The sequence below is a fragment of the Bos indicus genome, chromosome X, assembly GCF_029378745.1.
Source record: "Bos indicus isolate NIAB-ARS_2022 breed Sahiwal x Tharparkar chromosome X, NIAB-ARS_B.indTharparkar_mat_pri_1.0, whole genome shotgun sequence".
Classification (NCBI taxonomy): domain Eukaryota; kingdom Metazoa; phylum Chordata; class Mammalia; order Artiodactyla; family Bovidae; genus Bos; species Bos indicus.
Window position 1 is genome coordinate 99,528,468 of NC_091789.1, and position 27,268 is coordinate 99,555,735.

The 27,268-nt window shown below is 36.4% G+C and overlaps 1 protein-coding gene across 5 annotated transcripts in view; it reads right to left on the reverse strand.

Moving 5' to 3' along the window:
* The window catches only part of WNK3 (WNK lysine deficient protein kinase 3), a 190,520-nt gene that overhangs the window by 35,378 nt on the left and 127,874 nt on the right, over positions 1–27,268 (reverse strand). For 3 of the 5 annotated variants that reach the window (XM_070783789.1, XM_070783791.1, XM_070783790.1), the window contains 10 exons: positions 22,205–22,352; positions 21,450–21,566; positions 20,115–20,270; positions 19,982–20,033; positions 18,305–18,445; positions 16,852–17,780; positions 12,275–12,365; positions 11,609–11,739; positions 10,251–10,870; positions 7,687–7,898 (listed from right to left, as the gene is read on the reverse strand). In XM_070783789.1, the coding sequence (XP_070639890.1) occupies positions 7,687–7,898; positions 10,251–10,870; positions 11,609–11,739; positions 12,275–12,365; positions 16,852–17,780; positions 18,305–18,445; positions 19,982–20,033; positions 20,115–20,270; positions 21,450–21,566; positions 22,205–22,352 (2,597 nt within the window). Of the gene's footprint in view, positions 1–7,686; positions 7,899–10,250; positions 10,871–11,608; positions 11,740–12,133; positions 12,366–16,851; positions 17,781–18,304; positions 18,446–19,981; positions 20,034–20,114; positions 20,271–21,449; positions 21,567–22,204; positions 22,353–27,268 lie in introns of all 5 variants that reach the window. The other 2 variants (XM_070783788.1, XM_070783787.1) reach the window with 1 other exon arrangement.

Below are 27,268 nucleotides of genomic sequence, written 5' to 3' on the forward strand. Positions count from 1 at the left end.
CAGGTGTTTCTTGACTTCCTACTTTTGCATTCCAGTCCCCTATAATGAAAAGGACATCTTTTTTGGGTGTTAGTTGTAAAAGGTCTTGTAGGTCTTCATAGAACTGTTCAACTTCAGCTTCTTCAGCGTTACTGGTTGGGGCATAGACTTGGATTACTGTGATATTGAATGGTAAGGCGTTTAATAAAGTCTTTGCCTGCAATGCAGGAGACCTGAGTTTAATCCCTGGTTGGGGAAGATCTCCTGGAGAAGCGAATGGCTACCCACTCCAGTATTCTTGCCTGCAGTATTTCATGGGTAGAGGAGGCTGGTGGGCTACAGTCCATGGGGTCAAATAGTCAGGCATGACTGAGTGACTAACACTTTCACTTCCTTTCTGACCAATTACTTGCTCACCACTAAATGTACTGGCCCAGATGTGAATCCCAGTATACCAGGCTTTAAAAATTTTTTAGAAATTTTCTAGCTAGCAAATAACTCAAGGAATACAGAGTTAGGGAAGGAAAATCAGTAAAAAAATACACAGCAACAAGAAAATAAAACCAGAATAACAAACAAACAGAAAACAGCAACAACAACAAACTATGGTGAGGAAGGGGGTGGAAGAATCTGGTATAGGAGCTATTACAATCTACAACATCCAGTTTTCATCACAAAATTAACAGAAATGCAAAGAAATAGGGATGTATATCATATACACTGAGAAGGAAAAAAAAGAGTGAAAAAAAAGTCCTGAAAGAGGCCAACATTTTGGATGTAGTAGACAAAGCCTTTAAAATCAGCTATTATAGATGTATTCAAATTTAAGGAAACTCTGCCTAAAAAATTAAAGTATGATAACAGTGTCTCACACCAAATAGAGAATATAAACAAAGAGACAGAAATTAGTTTTTTTTAAAAAAAGAGAAATTCTGGAGTTGAAAAGTATAAAAACTGAAATACATTCACTGCTGCTGCTGCTAAGTCGCTGCAGTTGTGTCCAACTCTGTGCCAACCCCATAGACGGCAGCACCAGGCTCCCCTGTCCCTGGGATTTTCCTGGCAAGAATACTGGAGTGGGTTGTCATTTCCTTCTCCAATGCATGAAAGTGAAAAGTGAAAGTGAAGTCGGTCAGTCGTGTCCAAATCTTAGCGACCCCATGGACTGCAGCCCACCAGGCTCCTCTGTCCATGGGATTGTCCAGGCAAGAGTACTGGAGTGGGGTGCCAGTAGCTTCTCCCATACATTCACTATAGGGGCTCAATAACAGATTTGAGTGAGCAAAAGAATCAGCCAACAAGAAGATCACATAATAGAGAAATCCACTCTGAGAAACAGAAAGAAAGAATGAAACAAAATGAAGAAAACCTTGAAGACCTGTGGAATACCATCAAGCATTACAAAATATGCATAATGGAAGTTCCAAAAGGTGAACAGAAAGGGGCAGAAAAAATATCAATGAGATTCATATCTATGCATATCATAATTCAACTGATAAAGTCAGTGTTATCTAGTATGAATCTCATTGAGTTTATTCTAGAAAAAACTTTTAAAAGAAGAGTAAACTATAGCCTGTAGAAAGATGGAAATAATAAAGATTAGAATGGAGATAAAGAAAACAAAAACAATAAAGAAAGTCAGTGAAACTAAAAGTTGTTTTTTTAAAAAATATCAACAAAATTGACAATCCTTTTACTAGACTGACCAAGGGAAAACAAAAGAGAGAAAAGATTCAAAGTACTAAAATAAAAATAAATAAAAGAGGGGACATCACTATAAATCTTACAGAAATAAAAAGATTTTAAGAGAATTCTATGAAATTTCATATGACAACAAATTTCGTAATTTGAATGAAAGGGCCAGATTTCTATAAAATCACATACTCTGTGGGAGAGGGAGAGGGTGGGAAGATTTGGGAGAATGACATTGTAACATGTAAAATATCATGTAAGAAATGAGTTGCCAGTCCAGGTTCGATCCACGATACTGGATGCTTGGGGCTAATGCACTGGGACGACCCAGAGTGATGGTATGGGGAGGGAGGAGGGAGGAGGGTTCAGGATGGGGAACACATGTATACCTGTGGTGGATTCATTTTGATATTTGTCAAAACTAATACAATTATGTAAAGTTTAAAAATAAAATAAAATTAAAAAAAAAAAAAAAATCACATACATTGACTCATGGAAAGAGAAAAATCTTAATAGACCTATAACGAGGAAGGAGACTGAATTGATATTTCTAACATATAAAACCAAGGTCCAGATGGCTTTATTGTTTAATTCTACCATACAATTAAGGAAAAATTAACACTAATTCTTTATAAATCCTTCTAAAAAAACAGGATACAAAAAAATGGCAAAAGTCTAAAATAGGCACTAAACCAAAGAGGATATATGGATAGCAAATAAGCATAAGGGAAAAAAATATCTAATATCACAAATCATCAGGGAAATGAAAATTAAAACCACCATGTAATACTACCACACACCTATTACATTTGTTAAACTTAATAATACCAGTAATATGATATGCTGAGAGCATCCAGAGAAACCAGAAGTTTCATACATTACTGATGGGAATGGAAAATGATGCAGCTGCTTAGGAAAACAGTTTTGAAGTTTCTTAAAAATTTAAAATGTACATATATATGACTGAGCAATTTTATTTCTGAGTATTTTATCCAAGTGAACTGGAAAGCTGCACATGAATATTTACAGCAGCTTTATTTGTAAAACCCAACACTGAAACAATCCTAATGTCTTTCAACAGGTAAATAGATAAACAAGCTGTGGTACATCATGCCATGTGATGCCATGGAATATTACTCAGAAACAAAAAAGGAAAAAGCTATTAAAACACAAAATAACTTAAAAAATAGCAAAGACAATGTTCTGAGTCAAAAAAGGCAATCTCAAAAGGCATGTTTTCTTACCAGGAGATCCCATGGTTGATTAGAAAGATGCGGTGTAGTGCAAGTGCCTGACAATTTGTTTGTTTGATTGTAATATAAATAAGTGCCTGGCATTAAGCTTTTTTTTTTTTCCCCATGGGTGTACATGTGTTCCCCATCCTGAACCCCCGCTCCCACCTCCCTCCCCATCCCATCCCTCTGGGTCATCCCAGTGCACCAGCCCCGAGCGTCCTGTATCATGCATTGAACCTGGACTGGCGATCCGTTTCACATATGATAATATACATGTTTCAATGCCATTCTCCCAAATCATCCCACCCTCACCCTCTCCCGCAGAGTCCAAAAGGCTGTTCTATACATCTGTGTCTCTTTTGCCATCTCGCATACAGGGTTATCGTGACCATCTTTCTAAATTCCATATATATGCGTTAGTATACTGTATTGGTGTTTTTCTTTCTGACTTACTTCCCTCTGTATAATAGGCTCCAATTTCATCCACCTCATTAGAACTGATTCAAATGTATTCTTTTTAATGGCTGAGTAATACTCCATTGTGTATATGTACCACAGCTTTCTTATCCATTTGTCTGCTGATGGGCATCTAGGTTGCTTCCATATCCTGGCTATTATAAACAGTGCTGTGATGAACACTGGGGTACACAGGTCTCTTTCAGTTCTGGTTTCCTTGGTGTGTATACCTAGCAGTGGAATTGCTGGGTCGTATGGTAGTTCTATTTCCAGCCTTTTAAGGAATCTCCACACTGTTCTCCATAGTGGCTGTACTAGTTTGCATTCATACCAACAGTGTAAGACAGTTCCTTTTTCTCCGCACCCTCTCCAGCATTTATTGTTTGTAGAGGTTTTGAGAGCAGCCATTCTGACCAGCGTGAGGTGGTACCTCATTGTGGTTTTGATTTGCATTTCTCTGATAATGAGTGATGTTGAACATCTTTTCATGTGTTTGTTAGCCATCTGTAGGTCTTCTTTGGAGAAATGTCTGTTTAGTTCTTTGGCCCATTTTTTGATTGAGTCATTTATTTTTCTGGAATTGAGCTGCATGAGCTGCTTCTATAGTTTTGAGATTAATTCTTTGTCAGTTGCTTCGTTTTCTATTATTTTCTCCCATTCTGAAGGCTGTCTTTTCACTTTGCTTATGGTTTCCTTCATTGTGCAAAAGCTTTTAAGTTCAATCAGGTCCCATTTGTTTATTTTTGCTTTTGTTTCCATTACTCTGGGAGGTGGGTCATAGAGGATCCTGCTGTGTTTTATGTCGGAGAGTGTTTTTTTCCCTATGTTTTCCTCTAGGAGTTTTATAGTTTCTGGTCTTACGTTTAGATCTTTAATCTATTTTGAGTTTATTTCTGTGTATGGTGTTGGAAAGTGTTCTAGTTTCATTCTTTTACAAGTGGTTGACCAGTTCCCAGCGCCACTTGTTAAAGAGATTGTCTTTCCTCCATTGTATGTTCTTGCCTACTTTGTCGAAGATAAGGTGTCCATAGGTGTGTGGATTCATCTCTGAGCTTTCTATTTTGTTCCATTTATCTATATTTCTGTCTTTGTGCCAGTACCATACGGTCTTGATGACTGTGGCTTTGTAGTAGAGCCTGAAGTCAGGCAGGTTGATTCCTACTGTTCCATTCTTCTTTCTCAACATTGCTTTGGCTATTTGAAGTTTTTGTATCTCCATACAAATTGTGAAATAATTTGTTCTAGTTCTCTGAAAAATACTGTTGGTAGCTTGATAGGGATTGCATTGAATCTATAGATTGCTTTGGGTAGTATATACATTTTCACTATATTGATTCTTCTGATCAATGAACACAGTATATTTCTCCATCTATTTGTGTCCTCTTTGATTTCTTTCACCAGTGTTTTATAGTTTTCTATATATAGGTCTTTTGTTTCTTTAGGCAGATATATTCCTAAGTATTTTATTCTTTTCGTTGCAATGGTGAATGGAATTGTTTCCTTAATTTCTCTTTGTTTTCTCATTGTTAGTGTATAGGAATCCAAGGGATTTCTGTGTGTTGACTTTATATCCTGCAACTTTACTATATTCATTGATTAATTCTAGTAATTTTCTGGTGGAGCCTTTAGGGTTTTCAATGTAGAGGATCATGTCATCTGCAAACAGTGAGAGTTTTACTTCTTCTTTTCCAATCTAGATTCCTTTTATTTCTTTTTCTGCTCTGATTGCTGTGGCCAAAACTTCCAACGCTATGTTGAATAGTAGTGGTGAGAGAGGGCACCCTTGTCTTGTTTCTGACTTTAGGGGAAATGCTTTCAGTTTTTCACCATTGAGGATAATGTTTGCTGTGGGTCTGTCATATATAGCTTTTATTATGTTGAGGTATGTTCCTTCTATTCCTGCTTTCTGGAAGATTTTTATCATAAATGGATGTTGAATTCTGTCAAAGACTTTCTCTGCATCTATTGAGATAATCATATGTTTTTTATTTTTCAATTAGTTAATGTGGTGTTTTACATTGATTGATTTCTGGATATTGAAGAATCCTTGCATCCCTGGGATAAGGCCCTCTTGGTCATGATGTATGACCTTTTTAATATGTTTTTGGATTCTGTTTCCTAGAATTTTGTTAAGGATTTTTGCATCTATGTTCACCAGTGATATTGGCCTGTAGTTTTCTTTTTTTGTGTGGCATCTTTGTCAAGTTTTGGTATTAGGGTGATGGTGGCCTCATATAATGAATTTGGAAGTTTACCTTCCTCTGCAATTTGCTGGAAAAGTTTGAGTAGGATAGGTGTTAGCTCGTCTCTAAATTTTTGGTAGAATTCAGCTGTGAAGCCGTCTGGTCCTGGGCTTTTGTTTGCTGGACGATTTCTGATTACAGTTTCAATTTCTCTGTTTGTGATGGGTCTGTTAAGATTTTTCTATGTCTTCCTGGTTCAGTTTTGGAAAGTTGTACTTTTCTAAGAATTTGTCCATTTCTTCCAAGTTGTCCATTTTATTTGCATATAGTTGCTGATAATAGTTTCTTATGATCCTTTGTATTTCTGTGTTGTCTGTTGTGATCTCTCCATTTTCATTTCTAATTTTATTGGTTTGATTTTTCTCCCTTTGTTTCTTGATGTGTCTGGGTAATGTTTTGTCAATTTTATTTATCTTCAAAAATCCAGTTTTTGGCTTTGTTGATTTTTGCTATGGTCTCTTTTGTTTCTTTTGCATTTATTTCTGCCCTAATTTTTAAGATTTCTTTCCTTCTACTAACCCTGGGGTTCTTCATTTCTTCCTTTTCTAGTTTCTTTAGGTGTAGAGTTAGGTTGGCATTAAGCTTTTGATTGCTGAGGTATGTATTTCAAAGTGGCTCAGTGGTAAAGAATCTGCCTGCCAGTGCAGAAGACATAAAAGATTCCTGGATTGGGAAGATTCCCTGGAGAAGGAAATGGCAACCCACTGCAGTATTCTTGCCTGGGAAATATCATGGACAGAGGAGCCTGGCAGGCTATAGCCCACAGGGTCTCAAAAGAGTGGGACATGACCTAACAACTAAACAATACATTTCAAAGAAATCTGTCTCAAATAAACACACTGCCAGCTATACAACTAGATAAAGAGCCAGGCCACCCCACCCATGAAGCTGCCCTTTTAGAAAGTCCTGGCTGACCTAGGTAACTGATCATTTGAGTGATCCTGCTTTTCCCTCCCCATGCTTTAATTCCCACTCTCTTTTTAAATTAACCTATAAGGAGTGAACTTGCAAAACCCTAGGTACCCCACCCTTAACCCAAATAAATGAAGAACCCTAGGTCTGCTAGTATTTGCTCTTGCTCTCTAGTGTGTGCTCCTGTTTCACATATCCCGACCAAACCTCTCATTATGTGACCCCACAGAATGTGTACTCCCCATAACCTGTGAATAATTAACCTTGTTTTTTCAAAGTTCCCCCGCCTTTTCTAGCTTCTAAGGGCTGCCTACATTCCTTGGTTTGTGACCCTTTTCTGCCACCTTCAAAGCCAGTAATGCTGCATTCTCTCTGACACTGCTTCCTTTTTCACATCTTTTCTCTGACCCTTTCTCCTGCCTCTTGTACTTCAGAGGAAACTTGTGATTACTCTGGGCCCACTCAGATAATCCAGGATATCTATTTTAAAATGTTGGTTACCATCTTTAATTCCATCTACAACCTCAATTACCCTTTGCCATACAACTGAACATAATCATAGGCTGCAAGAATTTGTACATGGACATCTTTGGGGGGGAATCATTATTCTGTCTACCACAAATTCTGTTGAGATCTCATACACACCCTTATAGTTCACCCTCAACCCTCACCTTGACTATGCAGATGGAACCAAGGAAGTCTGATGTGATTAACTTGTTTATTAGTTAAGTAGAGATTGATCCTCTCTTTTTACAAATTCAAAGACATATATTTTTTCTAATATTCTCATAATAAATAAAGATCTCTTACATCAGATAGAACATGACTTTACTTTCAAGATTATCTTTGTTAGCAACAAACTCCAAATGCTAGACCAGCGGTTCCCATTGACTACCAACATTTCAAAAACTGTTTTGGTGATTGAAATTGGGCTTCCAGGTATTTGTTTTCCAAATGAAAACAACCTTTGTTTGCTCTCCAAAATCTATCACCTATTCTTATCATTATTTAATGAAAGAACATTCAGCACCAAAAAGAAAAGAATGTCAGAAAAATGTGTACTTCTTTAAATAATCTTAGGTTAATAAAAAATAAGTTTATTAGTGTTCTTTTTCTAATTTTGCTGATCTTTGACCAGGCTTTTAAAATCACTTATAAGACTGATTTACCTGTAGCAACTGTGCCACTGTCCACACATGTCAAGGACTGGGGACGGCTTCGAAGTTTGCTTTTTAAAGATCTTGGTCTACGTGGTGATGCAGGTGATACAGGAGCTTCTGATGATTGGACTTTGCTATCTTTAATTGCTCGAAGGCGTTCATAGAGCTCCTGTAGCTCCTTATTCTGCTGGGTTTGAAGATTTACCACCTCCTGAATATGTCTGAAGGAAAATCATGCAGAAAGCACTTTAATGGCACAGGAGCCATATACATGAGCCAAGGAACTCTACCAGTACAAGTAAAGTTTAACAAGGAATTTAGATTAAGAATGTGGAAATACAGAATATTTTCACAAAATTAATATGATCAGTGCCTTCCTAAAGTGCAACATTAAACTAATCAGACATAAAGAAAAAGCTCAATAAATTGACAAGAACAAATTTATAAAACCTCAATATAGTAAAAGATAATTTAAAAAATTAAAGTTCCATAGTACTGATAATATTAACATGATTATTCTTTGCAAGTGTAAACAGGAAATAATTTTTCAACATAGTAAAAGGTTACTATTCAGAACATATAAATATCTGCCAAAAATCAATGACTTTATAGAAAAGGGGGGAAAGAATAAGAAAAAGTAACTCTAAAGGAAAGGAAATACAAGTAGCCAATAAATATGAGATGATGCACAACCTTAGTATTAATTAGAACACAAATTTTAAAAAATAATTTTTATTCATCTGATAGGAATAAAATTAAAAGAATCAATAACACCCAGTCTAATGTTGTGAAGGAGTGGGAAAACAGGCACTTGTACAAACCTCTAATCCAGGAATTTAGGTATCCTTCTAATATAAGTACACAAACATAAAAGGATGTTCACTTCAACATTTTTTATATAAACAAAATATGGGATAAAACTGAAATTCTCATTAAGGAGGGATTAAATAAACTTTGGGGCTTTCCAGGTGGTGCAGTGGTGAAGAATCCACCTGCCAATGCAGGATACGAGAGGTCAATCCCTGGGTAGGGAAGATGCCCTTGAGAAGGAGATAGCAACCCACTCCAGTATTCTTGCCTGGAAAAATTCATAGAGGAGCCTGGCAGGCTACAGTTCATGGGGTTACAAAGAGTTAGATGCAACTGTGCACACACACACACACAAATAAATGGCTATATGCTATCCCAATGCATGGAATAAAGATTATTTGTGCAAACATGAAGAGGAGACAATGTTAAGCCAAAAAATGCAGAATAACATGTATATTATGATCCTACTTTTATAAACTTAAAAACTATATTTGTAAATGCATAAAAAAATGATGGACAAGTTATATACCAGTGGTTGCCTATGAGAAATGAGGTTAGAGCATGAGAAATAGACTGTTTTGTGTGCATTTTTACTGTTGTGATATTATGATTTATAATAAAAATAAGATGTTATTTGATCTTGGTCCCTATTCCTGGCACACTGCTCCTAAAACCCTTGTAATTTTCTAAATGATAAGAGTGATCCAAGAATTTTTTGTTACAATGTTTGGTCTTTTGTCCTCAAATAGCTCCAGTTCCTGAAACATTTCCAGAGTGATAAAGGAGTGTCTCGTTATTCAAAATAAGCCCCTTTAAATCACAAAGTGACTTCTGGATAGCCCCTAAGGATGGGTACCTCTAAGGAGGGAAAAGAGGCTGGAGGTTGAATTAATTACCAATGGCCAATGATTTACTCAATCATGCCTACATAATGAAGTTTCCATAAAAATCTGTGAATTACAGGGATTCTGAGAGCTTCTAGGTTGAAGGAGGCATGTAGGTGCGACAGTGGCACTCCTGAGAGGCCATGAGGTTCCTTGCCCCTTCTATACCTTGCCATCTGGCTGTTCTTGAGTTGTATCCTTTTATAATAAACCAATAATCTAGTAAGAAAACTGTTTTCCTGAGTTCTATAAGCCATTCTAGCAAGTTAATCAAACCTGAGGAGAGGTTTGTGGAAACCTGTGGTAACAGGTTGGTCAGAAGCATAGGTAACACTACTTGGACTTGTGATGGGCATCTGAAGGGGGCAGTCTTGTGGGACTGAGCCCTTAGCCTCTGGGATCTGATGCTATCTTTGTAGTTTTCAATAACAAATTTTTTTGAATCATTAAAATGTCACCAGGGCTTCTCTGGTAGCTCAGCTGGTAAAGAATCCACCTGCAATGCAAGAGACCCCGGTTCAATTCCTGGGTCGGGAAGATCCCCTGGAGAAGGGATAAACTATCCACTCCAGGCTTCCCTGGTGGCTCAGATGGTAAAGAATCCACCTGCAATGCAGGAGACCTGGGTTCGATCCCTAGGTTGGGAAGATCCCCTGGAGGAGGGCATTGCGACCCACTCCAGTATCCTTGCTTGGACAATTCCCATAGACAGAGGAGCCTGGCAGGCTACAGTCCATGGGGTCTCAAAGAGTAGGACACGACTGAATGACTAATCACACAGCACAAAATGTCACCAATCTCAATTAGCTACCAGTCAAATACTTAGTTCTATAAAACCCAAAGCAATCAGATTTGTGACAAAAGAGAAACAGTTCTTACTTTTCTCGTAATCTTTGAAGCTCCACCTTTAAGTCCTCATCCTCTATTTCTGACTCATCATCACTGCTCATTGGGGAAGATGGTGAATAAAAGTGTGAGCTCTGTGTTTGAACACAGGCTTTTTCTTCACAGAGTGGTAAGCACTTTTCTCTCTCTGTACCAGTCTTCGCCATTGATTTCCCTCTGTCAGGAAGAGCGGCTGAAAATTCACAATTAGAGCTAGGCTGTTTCCTAGCAGTATGTATCTCTCTCTCTTTAAGCTGTTCAGATCCAGACTGCATGCTACTTCCTGTGGCTGAATTTTCTTCCAATTCCTTTTCTGTACTCATCGAAGATATATCAGTTTCACAAGCTATACTAAAAGATGAAAAGTTGTCAGTTTGTTTGGAAATTCTTGGATCTTCTTTGAAGGTTTCATGAAGAGCTTGTAACTTCTGAGGAGAAAGTGAAGTTTGTGGATTGTGTGTGACAGGTTCCATTTCTACCAATTGAGACTTTGCTGTTTCAGTAAAGGCTAAAGCTTCTTCACTAGACTGACTTGTCATTTCATTGAATGCTGGTATGTGTTCTATTCCAAAAGATGTCACTTCCACTGACTCCTGCTGGGGAACTGTAATCACCTGAAATACAAAAAGGCAGAGGTGGCTGGCTCTGCCTAACCAAAGAGTAAACCCACAAAGAAATTCAATATATTATATGGTACAGACAATTGGATGGTCTTCTGCAATGCATACACATTGATAATACCAAAACTTTAAAACCCCATTTAGGACTTCCCCAGTGGTCTAGTGGTTAAGACTCTGCACTTTCACTGCAGGGGCCACAGGTTTGACCCCTAGTCAGGGAAGTTCTGCATGTCACATGGAGCAGCCAAAGGAAAAAAAAAGTTTAAAAAAAATCCCATTTATTCTTGCCATATTCAAAGGTTTTCAGTTGGGCCTTTTGTAAATTCAGTTGGCTACATATTGCTCAAATACAATTCTGCAATTAAAACATTCCATAGGTGCACATACAACTAACACCATTTTGTAAACCATCTATACTTCAATAAAAAATTAAAAATATTTTAATTGCCAAGATTCTAAAGGACATGAAATCAGATTTATAAAAAAGATGACTCCCACCCACCAAAAAACAATGACACAGATCTATGCTCTGTTCCAGTTACTAAAATCCTCATTTCTTTAGACTCACCTTTAGTGGATGGCTACAGAAGGTGAGAAGATACATATAAGGGGGAAAAATTAAATATGATAATAATCTACATTTAAAATAATTACCATCTACAGACCTAGATCTTCAATGCTGTCACCTTTCATAATGTCCCTGTAGAAAATGATTCTACCAAAGACACAAACCTGAAACCGACCCCGCTGAAATGATCCACTCATTGCTTTACATTTACTCAAAGACCTAGTATCAGTTGTGGACTCTCCTGTCAGATGAATGGGGTCAGGAACAACTGCTGATCTCGTATCTTCTGTTTCCACTGCAAGTTTTGCCAAATTGTAAGCAGAAAGGAGAAAATTGTTTGTTAATATTACATTTGTTTACATTACCAGAAATGAAGTAGAAAAAGCTTAACTCCTGCTAGACAATTAAAAAAGTGTTAATGTAATAAGCAACACTGTAGAAGCCCCTACCTCTAAATCAGACATTTCAAGATTTATCCTGAGACTTAGTGTCTATATGAAATGAATACTTTAAAACTGAATTAGTTACAAAAGGAAAAATAAAATGGAAATGACATTAATGGGACGTGTTACATACATGGGATATATGGAAAAGGTGGCAAGATTTGTGTATGAATAACAACAGAAAGAAACAGAAGTAAATGAAAAATGATGTTACCTAGTCTACGTCCCTGACTGTAAGCACACTACCTTGACGGACTTTTGATCTCTTGAAAAAGCTGGTTGACTGCCGTAGCCTGTATGCCCAGCTTTTTAATTTGCGAGTCCAGGATTTCTTGCTAATAGGATTTTTGAGACTAGGACAAGTAAAGCTTAGGCCAAAATATCCACCTCCTGTCTGTAGATGAATGGTTCCACCGCTTGACACAGCAGCAGGATAGGCCTCTGGATCTCCCGGAAGTGAAGCATCTGGGGACATCTCCTAGATGGAGATAAAAAGAGGAAAACCAAAACGGTAATAATTTACGTGAGGTAGAGCAGTTATTTATACCATTGGAGTTTCTTGTATGGACCAGTCAGTAATCAAAAACAGAATGCTATGTATATTTCTATTAATAGTACTATGTCAGACTAAACCTGAAGTATTGAACATATAGGAATTAAGCCTTCTTTTTCTTTAAAAATATTATTTAGACTTCACATAAATAAAATCACAGAATATTAAATTTCCACCCTAGAATATTTTTTATCATAGCAACTTTGAAAACTGAAAATTAAAATCTGAAGTAAACAGATTTAAAACAATAAAAAACCTTCATTACACCAATTTACTAAAAAAAAAAAAAGGTTAGTTAAATCTTATCATCTTAAAATGGAAATTTTCATCTATGCTTATATTACTTAGGACAGTTAAAGATGCCTGACACACATGATAAACATAGAAAATCAAGATATCTAGGCATTAAGATTTACAGAAATATATTACCAAATCAAATTTATTATATTATGTAATCACACAGAAATTTAATTTAAAATGGATCTCAAAATTATTTCAAATTCAAACTCTAAAAATTGTTAACATCAGGCCACAGCTGACTATAAAATCACACTTCCCTCTTGTATTCCCATTTTCCCCCCGAAAAATAAGAATTAACTGCTGTTTCTGAGTACTTTAAAAATAAATTCCTTATAATAACTCATACAAAAAATTAATATACATAGCCACAAATACTTTGGGAAATCTGAGAATGGCCCCTACAAATTTAGAAAATTAAAAAAGTATTGAGAAGCTCAAAGAATAGGATTTAGCATTTATCTGAAGGTAGATCGCCTGAAGTGAAGTGAAGTCGCTCAGTCATGCCCGACTCTTTAGACCCCATGGACTGTAGCCTGCCAGGCTCCTCCATCCATGGGATTTTCCAGGCAAGAATACTGGGGTGGGTTGCCATTTCCTTCTCCAAGACAGCCTAAAAGCAGCACTAAGTAAACTGCAGTTTGGGATAAGCATTTTTAATTCTTAGAGTCAACAGTCATTAAAAGTAAAATTCTGAACAACTAGTTTTTATTTTCCAAAGTCCTATTTTGGACTACCAATACTACTTTCATAAAGAGAAAAAAAAAAAAAAACTCTCAATAACATTGGTCCCACTGAAATTACAGAAAAGATTTTTATTAAGTAATAACTGGATCAAGATGATAAATTAAATACAAGTTCTAGCTTCTCTTATCAACCCAAAGCTATAAGTGCAACAGGAAAAACAGATGTAGACACAGGCATATAAGATTAAAGGAGGAAAAAGTAGCCTCCTTTAATCTGCATGACATATGCAAGAACTGTTTCAAAATGCAGTAAACTCAGGTGGGAGATATGGGCAGCAGGAGAGAGCACCCTGAACAACCAAAAGGATGAGTAGTTGGATAGAATGCTTACAAAGCTACACACAATTTGTCTCCTATCTGTCACTTCAACATCATCTTGTAACACCCTACTACTTACTGGCCTTCTTTTGGTTCCTAAAACAGGTCTCTTACCTGTGAATATCACCATCGCAAACAAATCCTTCCGTGACCACTCTATCTAAAGTAATTCCTTAGTCATCCTATCGTAGCCCTTTTTATTTGTTTAGGATTTATTTTCCCCCACTAGAGTATGAGTTCCACAAAAAACAGAGATCTTGACTTATTCACTGCTCAGTAGATATCCACTGAATGGAAGAGTGAACTGGTTAGGGTACCAAACAAGGAACAGCCAGGCAGTTCTGCACCTTCCTACCCCACCTCCACAACAAAGAAAAGACATCAGAGGCATCTGCTCCCAAATAAGAGTGGCAAGAGGAAAATGTTTGTGGCCAAGAAAAATATCAGCAATATAGGGAGGAGATAAGATCTAGGAGGTTAAGGGGAAGCCCTGCTACTTTTGAAGACTAGCTATTAGACCTCCCTCTAGGCAGCATCAGAGACAAGTTGCAATAACCAGTGCCAGGAAGCATGTCCCACGCTTTCCTCATAATTACTAGAGTAAGACTATAGTAATTGTATATAGCATTTACAAACAGACAAAGAGGGAATCTCATAGGGGAAAAAGAAAAACTGAGTACGCAATAAAGAATCACCAACACTTTTGGGAAATCAGTACTTTAAGAAAACACTAAACTCAACAAATAGAATAGCCAAGGAAATAACATTAATAACATAGAATAAGGCTTTAATATCTTCAAAGACATGTGTGAATATACACATCCATAAGAAAAAGAAATTATTAGAAATTAAAAATATAATCCTTCACATAAAAAATACCTGAATAGGAGATTATAAACAGCTTATAAATACAGAAATTCTCCCAGTACGAAAAGCAAAAGGACGAGATGGAAAACATGAAATGAAAAGTTAAATAGGTAAGAAAAAGAAAAAAAGTAAATGAAGAAATAAAATTGTCTATTCACAGATGATACAATCTTATATATTATATAGAATATCCACCAAAAGCTATTACAGCTAATAAACAAAGTAGAAGCATATAACATCAACAATCAAAAATCAATTGTATTTCTATATGCTACCAATGAAAAATCAGAAAAGGAAATTTAAAAAAGCAATTTCATTTATAATAACAGTAAAGAGAATAAAATAACACTGCTGGAACAACTGGATGATCATATGCAGAAAAATGAAGCTAGATCTTTATCTCACACCATATACAAAAATTAACTCAAAATGATGTTACTACCTATACTTAACTAAGGGTAAAACAAAATAAAGACATTTTTGGACATTTAAAAAAATCAAACTGCTAATCCATGCAACATATTTAAAAATATTATTTATAGAAGCATTTGAGGGGGAAAACAAAACGGAATTCTAGGACACCAGAAATAGTGGCAGGTAATAAGTTTGATCTAGATGTAGCAAGTGGACATTTGAAACAAATAAAATAATCCATTTGACTTTGACACTTGGAAGATTTTCTTTTGAGCAACAAAGCTTAAATAATAGAGAATTACATTTCATTTTTTATGGTTCTAATCACATTACATGATCATCAGATAACACATATAATATGTTATTTACTGATTTTCAATTCTTCCAATCAACCTACAGACAAGGCATAACCAACTATTAAAAAATGTATATGTTATAAACTTTGTTAATGCTAAAGTGTAATTTAAGTAATAAAAATGGGAGGTGTACAGGGAAGAAAAATAGAGGAAAGAGAAAATATAATTTCTCCACCATTCCGAGAAATGAGTCAGATTTTATTATATGAAACTGCTAAATCCAAAAATCAGTAAGTATATTATTTACAAGTTATTAATAGCAATGACCACAGAACTAAAACCAGGAACTTAAATGTTTGGGGAGTGGGAGTGTCAACACAACAATTTAATTTCCTATCCTTCTGAATTTTTGTGTTTATGCATCAACTGCATAATTTTAAATTACTAGTTTACAAAAAAACAAGTAAGTTATTTTTATTCAATGGGATGTTATGCTGTTAGGTGAGGTAAAACTATGTATTCTGATATGGATAGATGTCTGTAAGTGGGGGAAAAATGCAGAACAGCACATGTATATAAGGAAGTATATGTATATAAATATATAGTATATATCTGTATCTTTGTGAATAGATATAATACATATAAAAAAGTGCTATATAAATATTTGTATGTTAGTTAAAACCATGTCTAGGAAGATTTATTAACAGCTGTGTCTATAGGTTTGAAAGTGAGGTGAATTTTACTTTATATATATGCATATATTACTTATATAATAACAATAATAGAGATACAGTGATAAATATGTCTATGATATACTATAAAATAAAAAATTAAATTGTAGACCAATATGTTTATAGCACAATCCTATTTTATTGAATAAAAAGTTATAGGTTTTTAACTAGATCTGTATAAGCTTAAGTCAAGAAGGATAAGTACCATATAGTGGATAAGCACCAGATAGTGGTTATCCCTATGAGCTGAAGGAACAGAAAAAAGAAGTTAAATTCTTACATTACATAAATTAAGAAAAAAAAACAAGTCAGGAGATTATGGGGGATTTTAATTTTCTTTTAAAAAATGTTCTCAAATAAATAAAAAACTCACAAACAAGATTAAATTAAAACCATACAATTTTTAAAAGGAAACTGATAATAGGTATTTTTAAGTGGAAATCTAAAAGCAAGTTCTTCCTACCCCCTAAAACAATCTATCAGTCCTGTTCTGTCATTAATATAAACATAAACATTGCTCACAAGTTCCTAGCTAATTCAACAGAGGGGTCTCTCACCAAAGATAGTTCTACTGCCTCTATTGAGAAGTTTTAGGCCCCTTCATCCTAAGCCATGGCCTTTTAAACACCTGTGACCTCAGAATCTTATGACATAGATAATTTCATTTCAAAGGACAGAACTTTAGAAAAGAAGGCATTTCTTTTAAAAGCATAAGGAATTGGTTAGAAAGAATGATACTTACATGTAAACATAATTCGCTGGGTATAGAAGTTATCACATTCAGGTCCCTTTTGAACACTGATATGTTAGCAGGCTGATTCACAGCCACATTGGACAGAATCTTAGAGCCTGTCTGCTGAAAATTAGGGGACTGTGCAGGACTATCTTGAATTCCACAGTGACTGGTGCCTATGACTTCTGGCACTGGACATGAGAGTACATCTTCAGCAGAGGAAGAAAATGGAGAGTCTATGCTTTGGGTATCCTTCTGACTCTCAGGGTAGATGCTAGGTATGTTATGCTCCTGATACAGCAAATTTCTTAATTTTTCATCCAGAGTTTTAATTCGGTTGTCTGTAAATTCCATTTTTGGAGGTCTTTCCCCATCTGATTCCAGGACAGTAGAGGATAGAAGGCTGGCTGGTTCAATGCCAGGATTCTGAGTGGGAACGACCATCTTAGGAGAACTTGCTTCCATGTTCACTGCAGCTTCTCCTTCTTGGGAAATAAATTCGGCATCTGTAGTTCGCTGCTGCACTAGTAAGGATTGAGGCTTTTGATCAGATATAAATGCCGGGGTTGTAAGACAGTTAGCTGCAATCTGAGTTGACTCGTCAGAAGCTGCCTGACTGGCAGCTTGGTGACCTGGATACACAGGTAGAAATATGCCTGCTTCATTGGTGAGTCCCTCACATTCAAGTGGAACTGCACGAACTGAAGTAGCAGTATGATTGGAACTACTAGCAACTGGTACCATTATTTGCCTGTCATCTTCCACTTGATAAAGTATAGCTGGCTGCTTAGTTTCTACACTGGCATATTCAGAAATCTTACCATCAACTACATCCTTGTGTTGTGATGTGGAGGTGAAAAGTACACGCTGGCACGGATTACTTTCTAGAGTAAGCAGTGTGTCCTGTGATATTTCCTTATTACTTATGTTTCTTGGACCTAGAATAATAACAAAGAATGGCTAAGCATGTATTGGTAAGTACAAAGCATAGACTAGTCCAAACTCAAAAGGGACAAAGAGAAACAAGAGGCAAATCAGAACCAGTGTGAAACTACTCTTGACAAGGAGAAAAATATTTTTTTCATAAATAATAAAATTTAAATGGCTTAAGTTATATTCTAATATTAACATCTTCAAAAATGCTTATGGAAATTCTCATAAATGGAATAAAATACCCATGTTGTTGTTCAGTTGCTAGTCGTGTCCAACTCTTGGCAACCCTATGGACTGCAGCACGCCAGACTTCCCTGTGCTTTCCTATCTCTCAGAGTTTGCTCAAATTCATGTCCATTGAGTTGGTGATACTATCTAATCATCTCATCCTCTGCTGCCCCCTTCTCCTTTTGCCTTCAATCTTTCCCAGCATTAGGGTCTTTTCCATGAAAACAACTTAAAGATACGGTATATATTTTGCATCCCCATCTCCCAGGTCTGAATAAAGGTGCAGCCAACAAACACTTACTAGAAAGTAGGTTTAACCCAGGAACTGTAGGCATGTACTGCTGAAGAGAAGGAGAAGATTGAGCTTCACGGTTTCTTATTGTCTGATTTATACAGAATCGCCATCGACCAACTGGGGATGACTGAGGAGGAGCAGATTCATCTGTAGAAAGAATTGGCAAAAATTAATATGCTAAGCAACTGTCAATATATTTAACTTGTTAACTAAGAAAATAAGGTTAAAACAACAAATTGTCTTTTATCTCTATTTCCAACAGCAACTTATAAGACCAGACCTCCCAAACCTGACTGACAAATACTCTAAAAAACTAAGCGCAAGATATCTTTAGAGAAGGATTTGGGATTCTTCAGAAACAAACACTGCATCAGTAGTGATGAAAAGCAGGGCACTTCTTTTTGGAAAAAAATGAAAAGCGTTTTTTCCATTAAAACCTACATCTTTGTTTTGTATCTTGATTATGGTAGTGCTTACACATATCTATAGTAAAGTTGCTTAGTCGTGTCTGACTCTTTGCGACCCCGTGGACTGTAGCCCACCAGGCTCCTCCATCCATGGGATTCTCCAGGCAAGAATACTGGAGTGAGTTGCCATTTCCTTCTCCAGGGGATCTTCCCCACCCAGGGATTGAACCCAGGTCTCCTGCACTGCAGGCACACGCTTTAACCTCTGAGCCACCAGGGAAGCCCCTGTGTATATGTGTATAGATCTGTGTATAGATACACATATCTATAAGAGGACAAAAATTTACATAACTACACCAAAAGAAAAAAAGCCAATTTTACTTTATAACAACTTAAAAAATAAAGTAAAATAAGGCCCTACATCTGTATTCCTACTTTGTTAACTTATTCAAATAAGTAATTCTCTTTTAAACTTTACCCTACTTTGCCAGTTAGAAATCTACTCAAACTCCTACTAATAAGAAAATGAAGATAGAGGAGAATCCTAGCACCCTAAAACAATCTAACTTTCAGGATAATGGTATCTGGTTCCATGACTCCCACACCACCTGTTGTTTCTTCATGCTATTGTAATTCCTTCAGAGGTCCTCATTTGTCTATGGTTCTTCTCCCCCTCACAGATACTCTAAATATATCTATGATCAGAGCTGAAAAGAATGGAGAAAAAAGGTTGTGAGAAAAGAAAATAGAAGACCTCATTTTTAGTCCATGGAAATTTATCTGGTATCTGATTTTCAAAAACTTATTAGTGATCAGAGCAGGTAGAAGCATATCATTGGTGGAATGAAATCAAGAAACGAATGCTACTGATATTAAACATGAGACAAACTCAGAATACAGTGATTTTAGTTAAGAAAGTCGCTGTCCATCTCATATCAGGAGAAAAATAAAACTTGCCAGTTAAATTCAAACATTAAAGCTGTTAAAGGTCATCAGTACTGTGACTGCTTTTCTGGTAACATACCACACGACAACTCAGAAATAAATTAATCAGGTAAAGAACCAATACTTGGAGGAAATTTGGAGAAGAGTTTTACTTCTCACTTTTTTTACTTCTTATTTCTGAGCTATAAAGTCCTTTCAAAGTGTGGGGAAACCTATATTAACAATTTATCAAATTCCTTTATTGGCTGATATCCTTCCCAAGGTATGTAAATTAAGTTTCCAAATGTCTTGCTTCAAAAGCCAAATGGTAAATTTTGTTAAATATACTTACTGCTGGTTTGACTGGATGCAGAATTTATCTGTACTTGTTCAGATGATCCTGTCTGAATTAAAAATGAATAGATAAATAAAGAAGTTCCTGATACATATTCGAGAAGACCTATTTGCTAAGCAACTGCTCTTACTTGGCTACTGCTGGGTTCCACAGTAACAGAGTCAACTCCAACAGCTCTTTCTGTAGCAGAGTGAACATGAAGGATCTCCTGGGCTTGACCTACGATAGCCCTCAATTCTTCCACAAATTTTTCTTTTTCACTTTCCAAGACAAAGTTATCTTCAACCTATCCAAAAGGAAAAGTAAGTCTATTCAAAAGAATGTATTTAGTTTCTTTGAAATTATAATATGGTGACTACTGTAAAGAAAAATTAATTGCTATTTAGACCTGATTGCCACAACAGAATTAAGAAAAGACTAGCAATAAAATGCCAGACAACACATTAAATTATTCTTTCTACTTGAGATCACCAGCATTTGTCAGATTGGCACTACTTACCAGAAGCCAGCATTTAAAAAAATGTTAGCATTCTATAAATTAATTTGAATTCTAATTAATTAAAATTAATTAACTCTATAAATTAATTTGAAGAACATAACTGAGGCAATGTTTACATTTAAAACTAGGATGTCCAAACCCAAAAGCTTTTAAATCAAAAATCACAAAATGAAACATCTCTAAAGATGATAAAGTATGGCCCCAAGACAGTTCAGAAAATACTAAGTTGAATAAGAGGCAGAATTCACAATATTATTAACATTTTCAAATGTTAAATTCTGCTTGGCTAGGAATGTATATCCAAAGAAAACTGGCAGAAACAAAAGTATTATGTACTCTTCCTGCCACCCTAGCCCATTCCCCTAAAAAAAGAGGGGAATACTAACTTAAGCCTAACAATTCAAAGAAAATACAAAAACTAAATGAAATGATGAACATTACTTGAACACCTATATGTAAGATGTTATAACTGTATAAACTATTAATACTTAGGCCTCACCCTCCAAAATCCTAATTTAATTAGGGACCCAGGAAACAGAACTGTTTTTGTCTTAGGGTTTTTTTGGCCATACCATGCGGTTTGCAGGATCTTAGTTCCCCAACCAGGGACTGAACCTGGGCAACTGCAGTGAAAGCTCCAAGTCCTAACCACTGGACCTCTAAGGAATTCCCCAAAGGACTGTTTTTTAAAAGCTCTTCTGTTGATTTTGACATGCAGCTAGAGTTAAGAACCACTGACCTAGCTCCTTTCTTAATGAAACTCCCTCATATTTTACACATAAATATACTGACACCAGAGGGGGTATAGTGACTTACTTTTGATCATAACCAATTTAGCTCTTTACGAATTTTAAAAAGCAGCAGTACCCTAAGAAAATACGGCTCTCAGTAAATGAGGGGGGAGAATTAAAGGGGAAAAAGACAAACAATTCTGAAGGGAAAACGGTTTGTCTTTTCTGTACTTACCATATAGTCTGCAATATCCTCTGGTGCATCACCATCAACATCAAACTTGAAGGTGACCATCTTGTTATTGTGTGTCTCCAGTTGACACTCCACCATGTTGTCTCCAGAGGTTGAAACCTGGACACAAATATTTTACTAGTTTAAGAGTCAGTCATTGCCTTCTTTTTGCAAAGGAAATAGGAAATATTTCGATGAGCTCACATAAAATATATGAAAAAATGGTCTAAAATATTGAGAATCTAAAAAGATTCTGCTTTTCCCTTGGTGAAATACTGTCTAAATAACCACTATATGACAAATCTAAGGCTCAAATTATTCAGCAAAAAAATCAGGAAAGGAAAGGAGCACAACTTTTATAAAAATACAAAAAAAGTTACGATAATCCCTATAACTATCTGCAATGCAAAGATCTAAATCTGGGCAATCATTTTCAAAATTCTCCCAATCTCACAAATTGACCTTTAAGCAAAGGAAAATACACTAATAATAGAAATGTAAACTGGTCCAACCTTTCTGGACAGCAATCTAGAAATATGTATTGAGAAAGTTTAAAAATCTTCATACTCTGATCAATAATTCTACTTCCAAGAATCTATCATAAGGAAATAATCACCACAAATACAAAGATTTGTGCTCAAGGGTATCTGCTTAAGAATTTCATAATACTCTATACTCACTGCCACAGCAACATTGCCCCTCCCTGACTGCCCAGACCTCAACATGCACTCTTAACCAAATCATATTTACACACTGACCTGAAGAACAGTAAGCTGAAATTTAGTTCCCTTCTCTGACCGAGGACAGGAAGCTCTTCTCTGTTTGATCCGATCTTGTTTGCCATTTCCACTTGGGTTATCAAGGGTATTTGTGTTTTCCTTCACAGGTGCCACATCATGACTCAAACTATTATTTAAAAAAACAAAAAAAACAAAAGCAACTCCAATTCAGTTTCTCAGAGAAGACATTATTCTATGATTCTCAAAGTCCAATATTTAACCCAAATCAGATTTATAACTGATTTATATCTGAAATCCCTGTATGGCTAGAATCATTCCATTTTGATGGTAAAATTCTAAGAAAAACCCTCTATTACAAAATAATAAATGAGTTTAAATAAAATATATAAGTTGTACAATATCTCTCAAAAAGTTATAATTGTACAACTTTGCAAATATACTAAATTCCATTGAATTGTACACTTTAAATGGGTGAAAATTTAATGGTATGTGAATTATGTCTCAATGAAGCTGTTTTTAAAAGTTACAAAACACTGAGATTACTTGAGGCAAACATCTCACAGTAATGGGAGTGAAAAAAACACTGCTAGTGATGGACCTCTGTGGAACCTTTTATCAGTGGATGTTCTTGACCAATTTTATTTTGTTTGTTTAGGGTTTTTCTTATTAATGTTCAAATAAAATTCTAAAAACCAATTCTAACTCAAAATAATATACCTGTTCATGTAAGAAAATCAACAGAAGATAGATGAGGTGTGGAAGACAGAAATAGTGCAGGAAACAGAACAAGAAATGAAAATGAGATAAACAAAAGGAATATTATTCAGCTATAAAAGGAATTCCTGAAAAAAATCTACTCCTGATCACTGGCTATACTAAAGCCTTTGACTGTGTGGATCAAAACAAACTGTGGAAAATTCTTCAAGACATGGGACTACCAGACTATATTACCTACCTCCTGAGAAACCTGTATGTAGGTCAAGAAGCAACAGTTAGAACCGGATGTGCAACAACAGACTGGTTCCAAATGGAAAGGAGTACGACAAGGCTATATATTTTCTTCCTGCTTATTTAACTTATATGCAGAGTACATCATGCAAAATGCCAGGCAGGATGAAGTACAAGCTGGAATCAAGACTTTCAGGAGAAATATCAATAACCTCAGATATGCAGATGATACCACCCTAATGGCAGAAAGTAAAGAGGAAATAAAGAACCTCTTGATGAAGTTGAAAGAGAAGAGTGGAAAAAGCTGGCTTAAAACTCAACATTCAAAAAACAAAGATCCTGGCATCTGGTCCCATTACTTCACAGCAAGTAGATGGGGAAACAATGGAAACAGTGACAAACTTTATTTTTTTGGGCTCCAAAATCACTGCAGATGGTGACTGCAGCCATGAAATTAGAATACGCTTGCTCCTTGGAAGAAAAGCTATGACAAACCTAGACAGTGTATTAAAAAGCAGAGATATTCATTTGCCAACAAAGGTCCATATAGTCAAAGCTATGGTTCTTCCAGTAGTCATGTATAGATATGAGAGTTGGACCATAAAAAAGGCTGATTGCCACAGAATTGATGCTTTCAAATTATGGTGCTGGAGAAGACACTTGAGAGTCCCTTGGACAGCAAGGAAATCAAACCAGCCAATCTTAAGGGAAATCAGCCCTGAATACTCACTGGAAGGACTGATGTTAAAGCTGAAGCTCCAATACTTTGGCCACCTGATGTGAAGAGCTGACTCACTGGAAAAGACCCTGATGCTAGGAAAGACAGAAGACAGGAGGAGAAGGGTGTAACAGGATGATACGGTTGGATGGCATCACCTACTCAATGGACATGACTTTCAGCAAACTCTGGGAGATAGTGAAGGATAGGGAAGCCTAGCATGCTGCAGTCCATGTGGTTGTGAAGAGTCAGATATGACTTAGCAACTGAACAACAACATAAAAAGAATGAAATCTTGCCATTTGTAACAACATACATAGATGTTGAGGGCATTATGCTAAGTGAAGTAAGTCAGAAACAGAAATACAAATACCGTATGATCAATGCAAAGAAATAGAGGAAAATAACACAATGGGAAAGACTAGGGATCTCTTCAAGAAAATTAGACATACCAAGGGAACATTTCATGCAAAGATGGGCTTGATAAAAGACAAAAATGGTATGGCCCTAACAGAAGCAGAAGATATTAAGAAGAGGTGGCAAGAATACACAGAAGAACTGTACAAAAAAGATCTTCACAACCAAGATAAGCACGATGGTGTGATCACTGACCTAGAGCCAGACATCCTGGAATGTGAAGTTAAGTGGGCCTTAGAAAGCATCACTACCAACAAAGCTAGTGGAGGTGATGGAATTCCAGTTGAGCTGTTTCAAACCTTGAAAGATGATGCTGTGAAAGTGCTGCACTCAATATGCCAGCAAATGGAAAACTCAGCAGTAGCCACAGGACTGGAAAAGGTCAGTTTTCATTCCAATCCCAAAGAAAGGCAATGCCAAAGAATGCTCAAACTACTGCACAATTGTACTCATCTCACATGCTAGTAAAGTAATGCTCAAAATTCTCTCAGCCAGGCTTCAGCAATATGTGAACCATGAACTTCCTGATGTTCAAGCTGGTTTTAGAAAAGGAAGAGGAACCAGAGATCAAATTGCCAACATCTGCTGGATCATCGAAAAAGCAAGAGAGTTCCAGAAAAACATCTATTTCTGCTTTATTGACTATGCCAAAGCCTTTGACTGTGTGCATCACAATAAACTGTGGAAAATTCTGAAAGAGATGGGAATACCAGACCACTTGACCTGCCTCTTGAGAAACCTATATGCAGGTTAGGAAGCAACAGTTAGAACTGGACATGAACAACAGACTGGTTCCAAATAGGAAAAGGAGTATATCGAGGCTATATATTGTCACCCTGCTTATTTAACTTATATGCAGAGTACATCATGAGAAACGCTGGACTGGAAGAAACACAAGCTGGAATCAAGATTGCCGGGAGAAATATCAATAAACTCAGATACGCAGATGACACCACCCTTATGGCAGAAAGTGAAGAGGAACTCAAAAGCCTCTTGATGAAGGTGAAAGAGGAGAGTGAAAAAGTTGGCTTAAAGCTCAACATTCAGAAAATGAAGATCATGGCATCCAGTCCCATCACTTCATGGGAAATAGATGGGGAAACAGTGGAAACAGTGTCAGACTTTATTTTCCTGGGCTCCAAAATCACTGCAGATGGTGACTGCAGCCATGAAATTAAAAGACGCTTACTCCTTGGAAGGAAAGTTATGACCAACCTAGATAGCATATTCAAAAGCAGAGACATTATTTTGCCAACAAAGGTCTGTCTAGTCAAGGCTATGGTTTTTCCTGTAGTCATGTATGGATGTGAGAGTTGGACTGTGAAGAAGGCTGAGCGCCAAAGAATTGATGCTTTTGAACTGTGGTGTTGGAGAAGACTCTTGAGAGTCCCTTGGACTGCAAGGAGATCCAACCGGTCCATTCTAAAGGAGATCAGCCCTGGGATTTCTTTGGAAGGAATGATGCTAAAACTGAACCTCCAGTACTTTGGCCACCTCATGCGAAGAGTTGACTCATTGGAAAAGACTCTGATGCTGGGAGGGATTGGGGGCAGGAGGAGAAGGGGACGACAGAGGATGAGATGGCTGGATGGCATCACTGACTCGATGGACGTGAGTCTGAGTGAACTCCGGGAGTTGGTGATGGACAGGGAGGACTGGTGTGCTGCGATTCATGGGGTCGCAAAGAGTCGGACACGACTGAGCAACTGAACTGAACTGAACTGATGATCTTTTTGTGTAATCTAACAATAGGAAAAAACAACCAAGCAAAAACTTCCCCAGCCTCAAAGATATAGAGAATAGACTGGTGGGTGCCAGAGGCAGGAATGGGGGGAAGGTAGAGAGTGGGTGAAATGGGTGGAGGGAGTCAAAATGTACAAACTATTAATACCAGTTATAAAATAATTAAATCATAGGGATATAATGTACATCATGGAGATGACAGTTAATAATACTGTACTGCATATTTCAAAGTTTCTCAGAGTAGATTTTTAAAGTTCTCATCATAAGAAAAAAATCTTTATTAACTATGTATGGTGATGAATTTTTAAACTAGACTTATTGTGATCATTTCACAATATATAAACATAGTAAATCATTATATTGTACATCTGAAACTAACATAAGGGTGTATGTCAGGTTTACCTCAATAGAAAGAAAGAAAGAAACAAAGGAGGAGGGAGGGAGTGGGGGAGAAGGGAAGAAGAAAAAATACACCACAATTTGGTTAAAAAAAACTGAATGAATAATGTGAAAATGATTCAACATGATTAATTCTAACTAGCTATATTTTGCATGTTCAAGTCAATATGATTATGACAGGACAGACTTTCAGTTGATCTGTATCAAAGGTATTTTTCAGCTTTTTCCTTAATAAATTTGAATATATTCAATAAATACATTTGAAACTTAAATGAGGTCTGTATGCACCAGATATTTTTAAAATTGATTTTTAGGTTAAGTCCTTTCTCCTAAAGAACTACTCATGAAGTATGTGTATAAAGATATACAATACCAGTCAGAATGGCTGTGATCCAAAAGTCTACAAATAATAAATGCTGGAGAGGGTGTGGAGAAAAGGGAACCCTCTTACACTCTTGGTGGGAATGCAAACTAGTACAGCCACTATGGAGAACAGTGTGGAGATTCCTTAAAAAACTGGAAATAGAACTGCCTTATGATCCAGCAATCCCACTGCTAGGCATACACACTGAGAAAACCAGAAGGGAAAGAGACATGTGTACCCCAATGTTCATCGCAGCACTGTTTATAATAGCCAGGACATGGAAGCAACCTAGATGTCCATCAGCAGAGGAATGGATAAGAAAGCTGTGGTACATATACACAATGGAGTATTACTCAGCCATTAAAAAGAATACATTTGAATCAGTTCTAATGAGGTGGATGAAACTGGAGCCTATTATACAGAGTGAAGTAAGCCAGAAGGAAAAACATCAATACAGTATACTAACGCATATATATGGAATTTAGAGAGATGG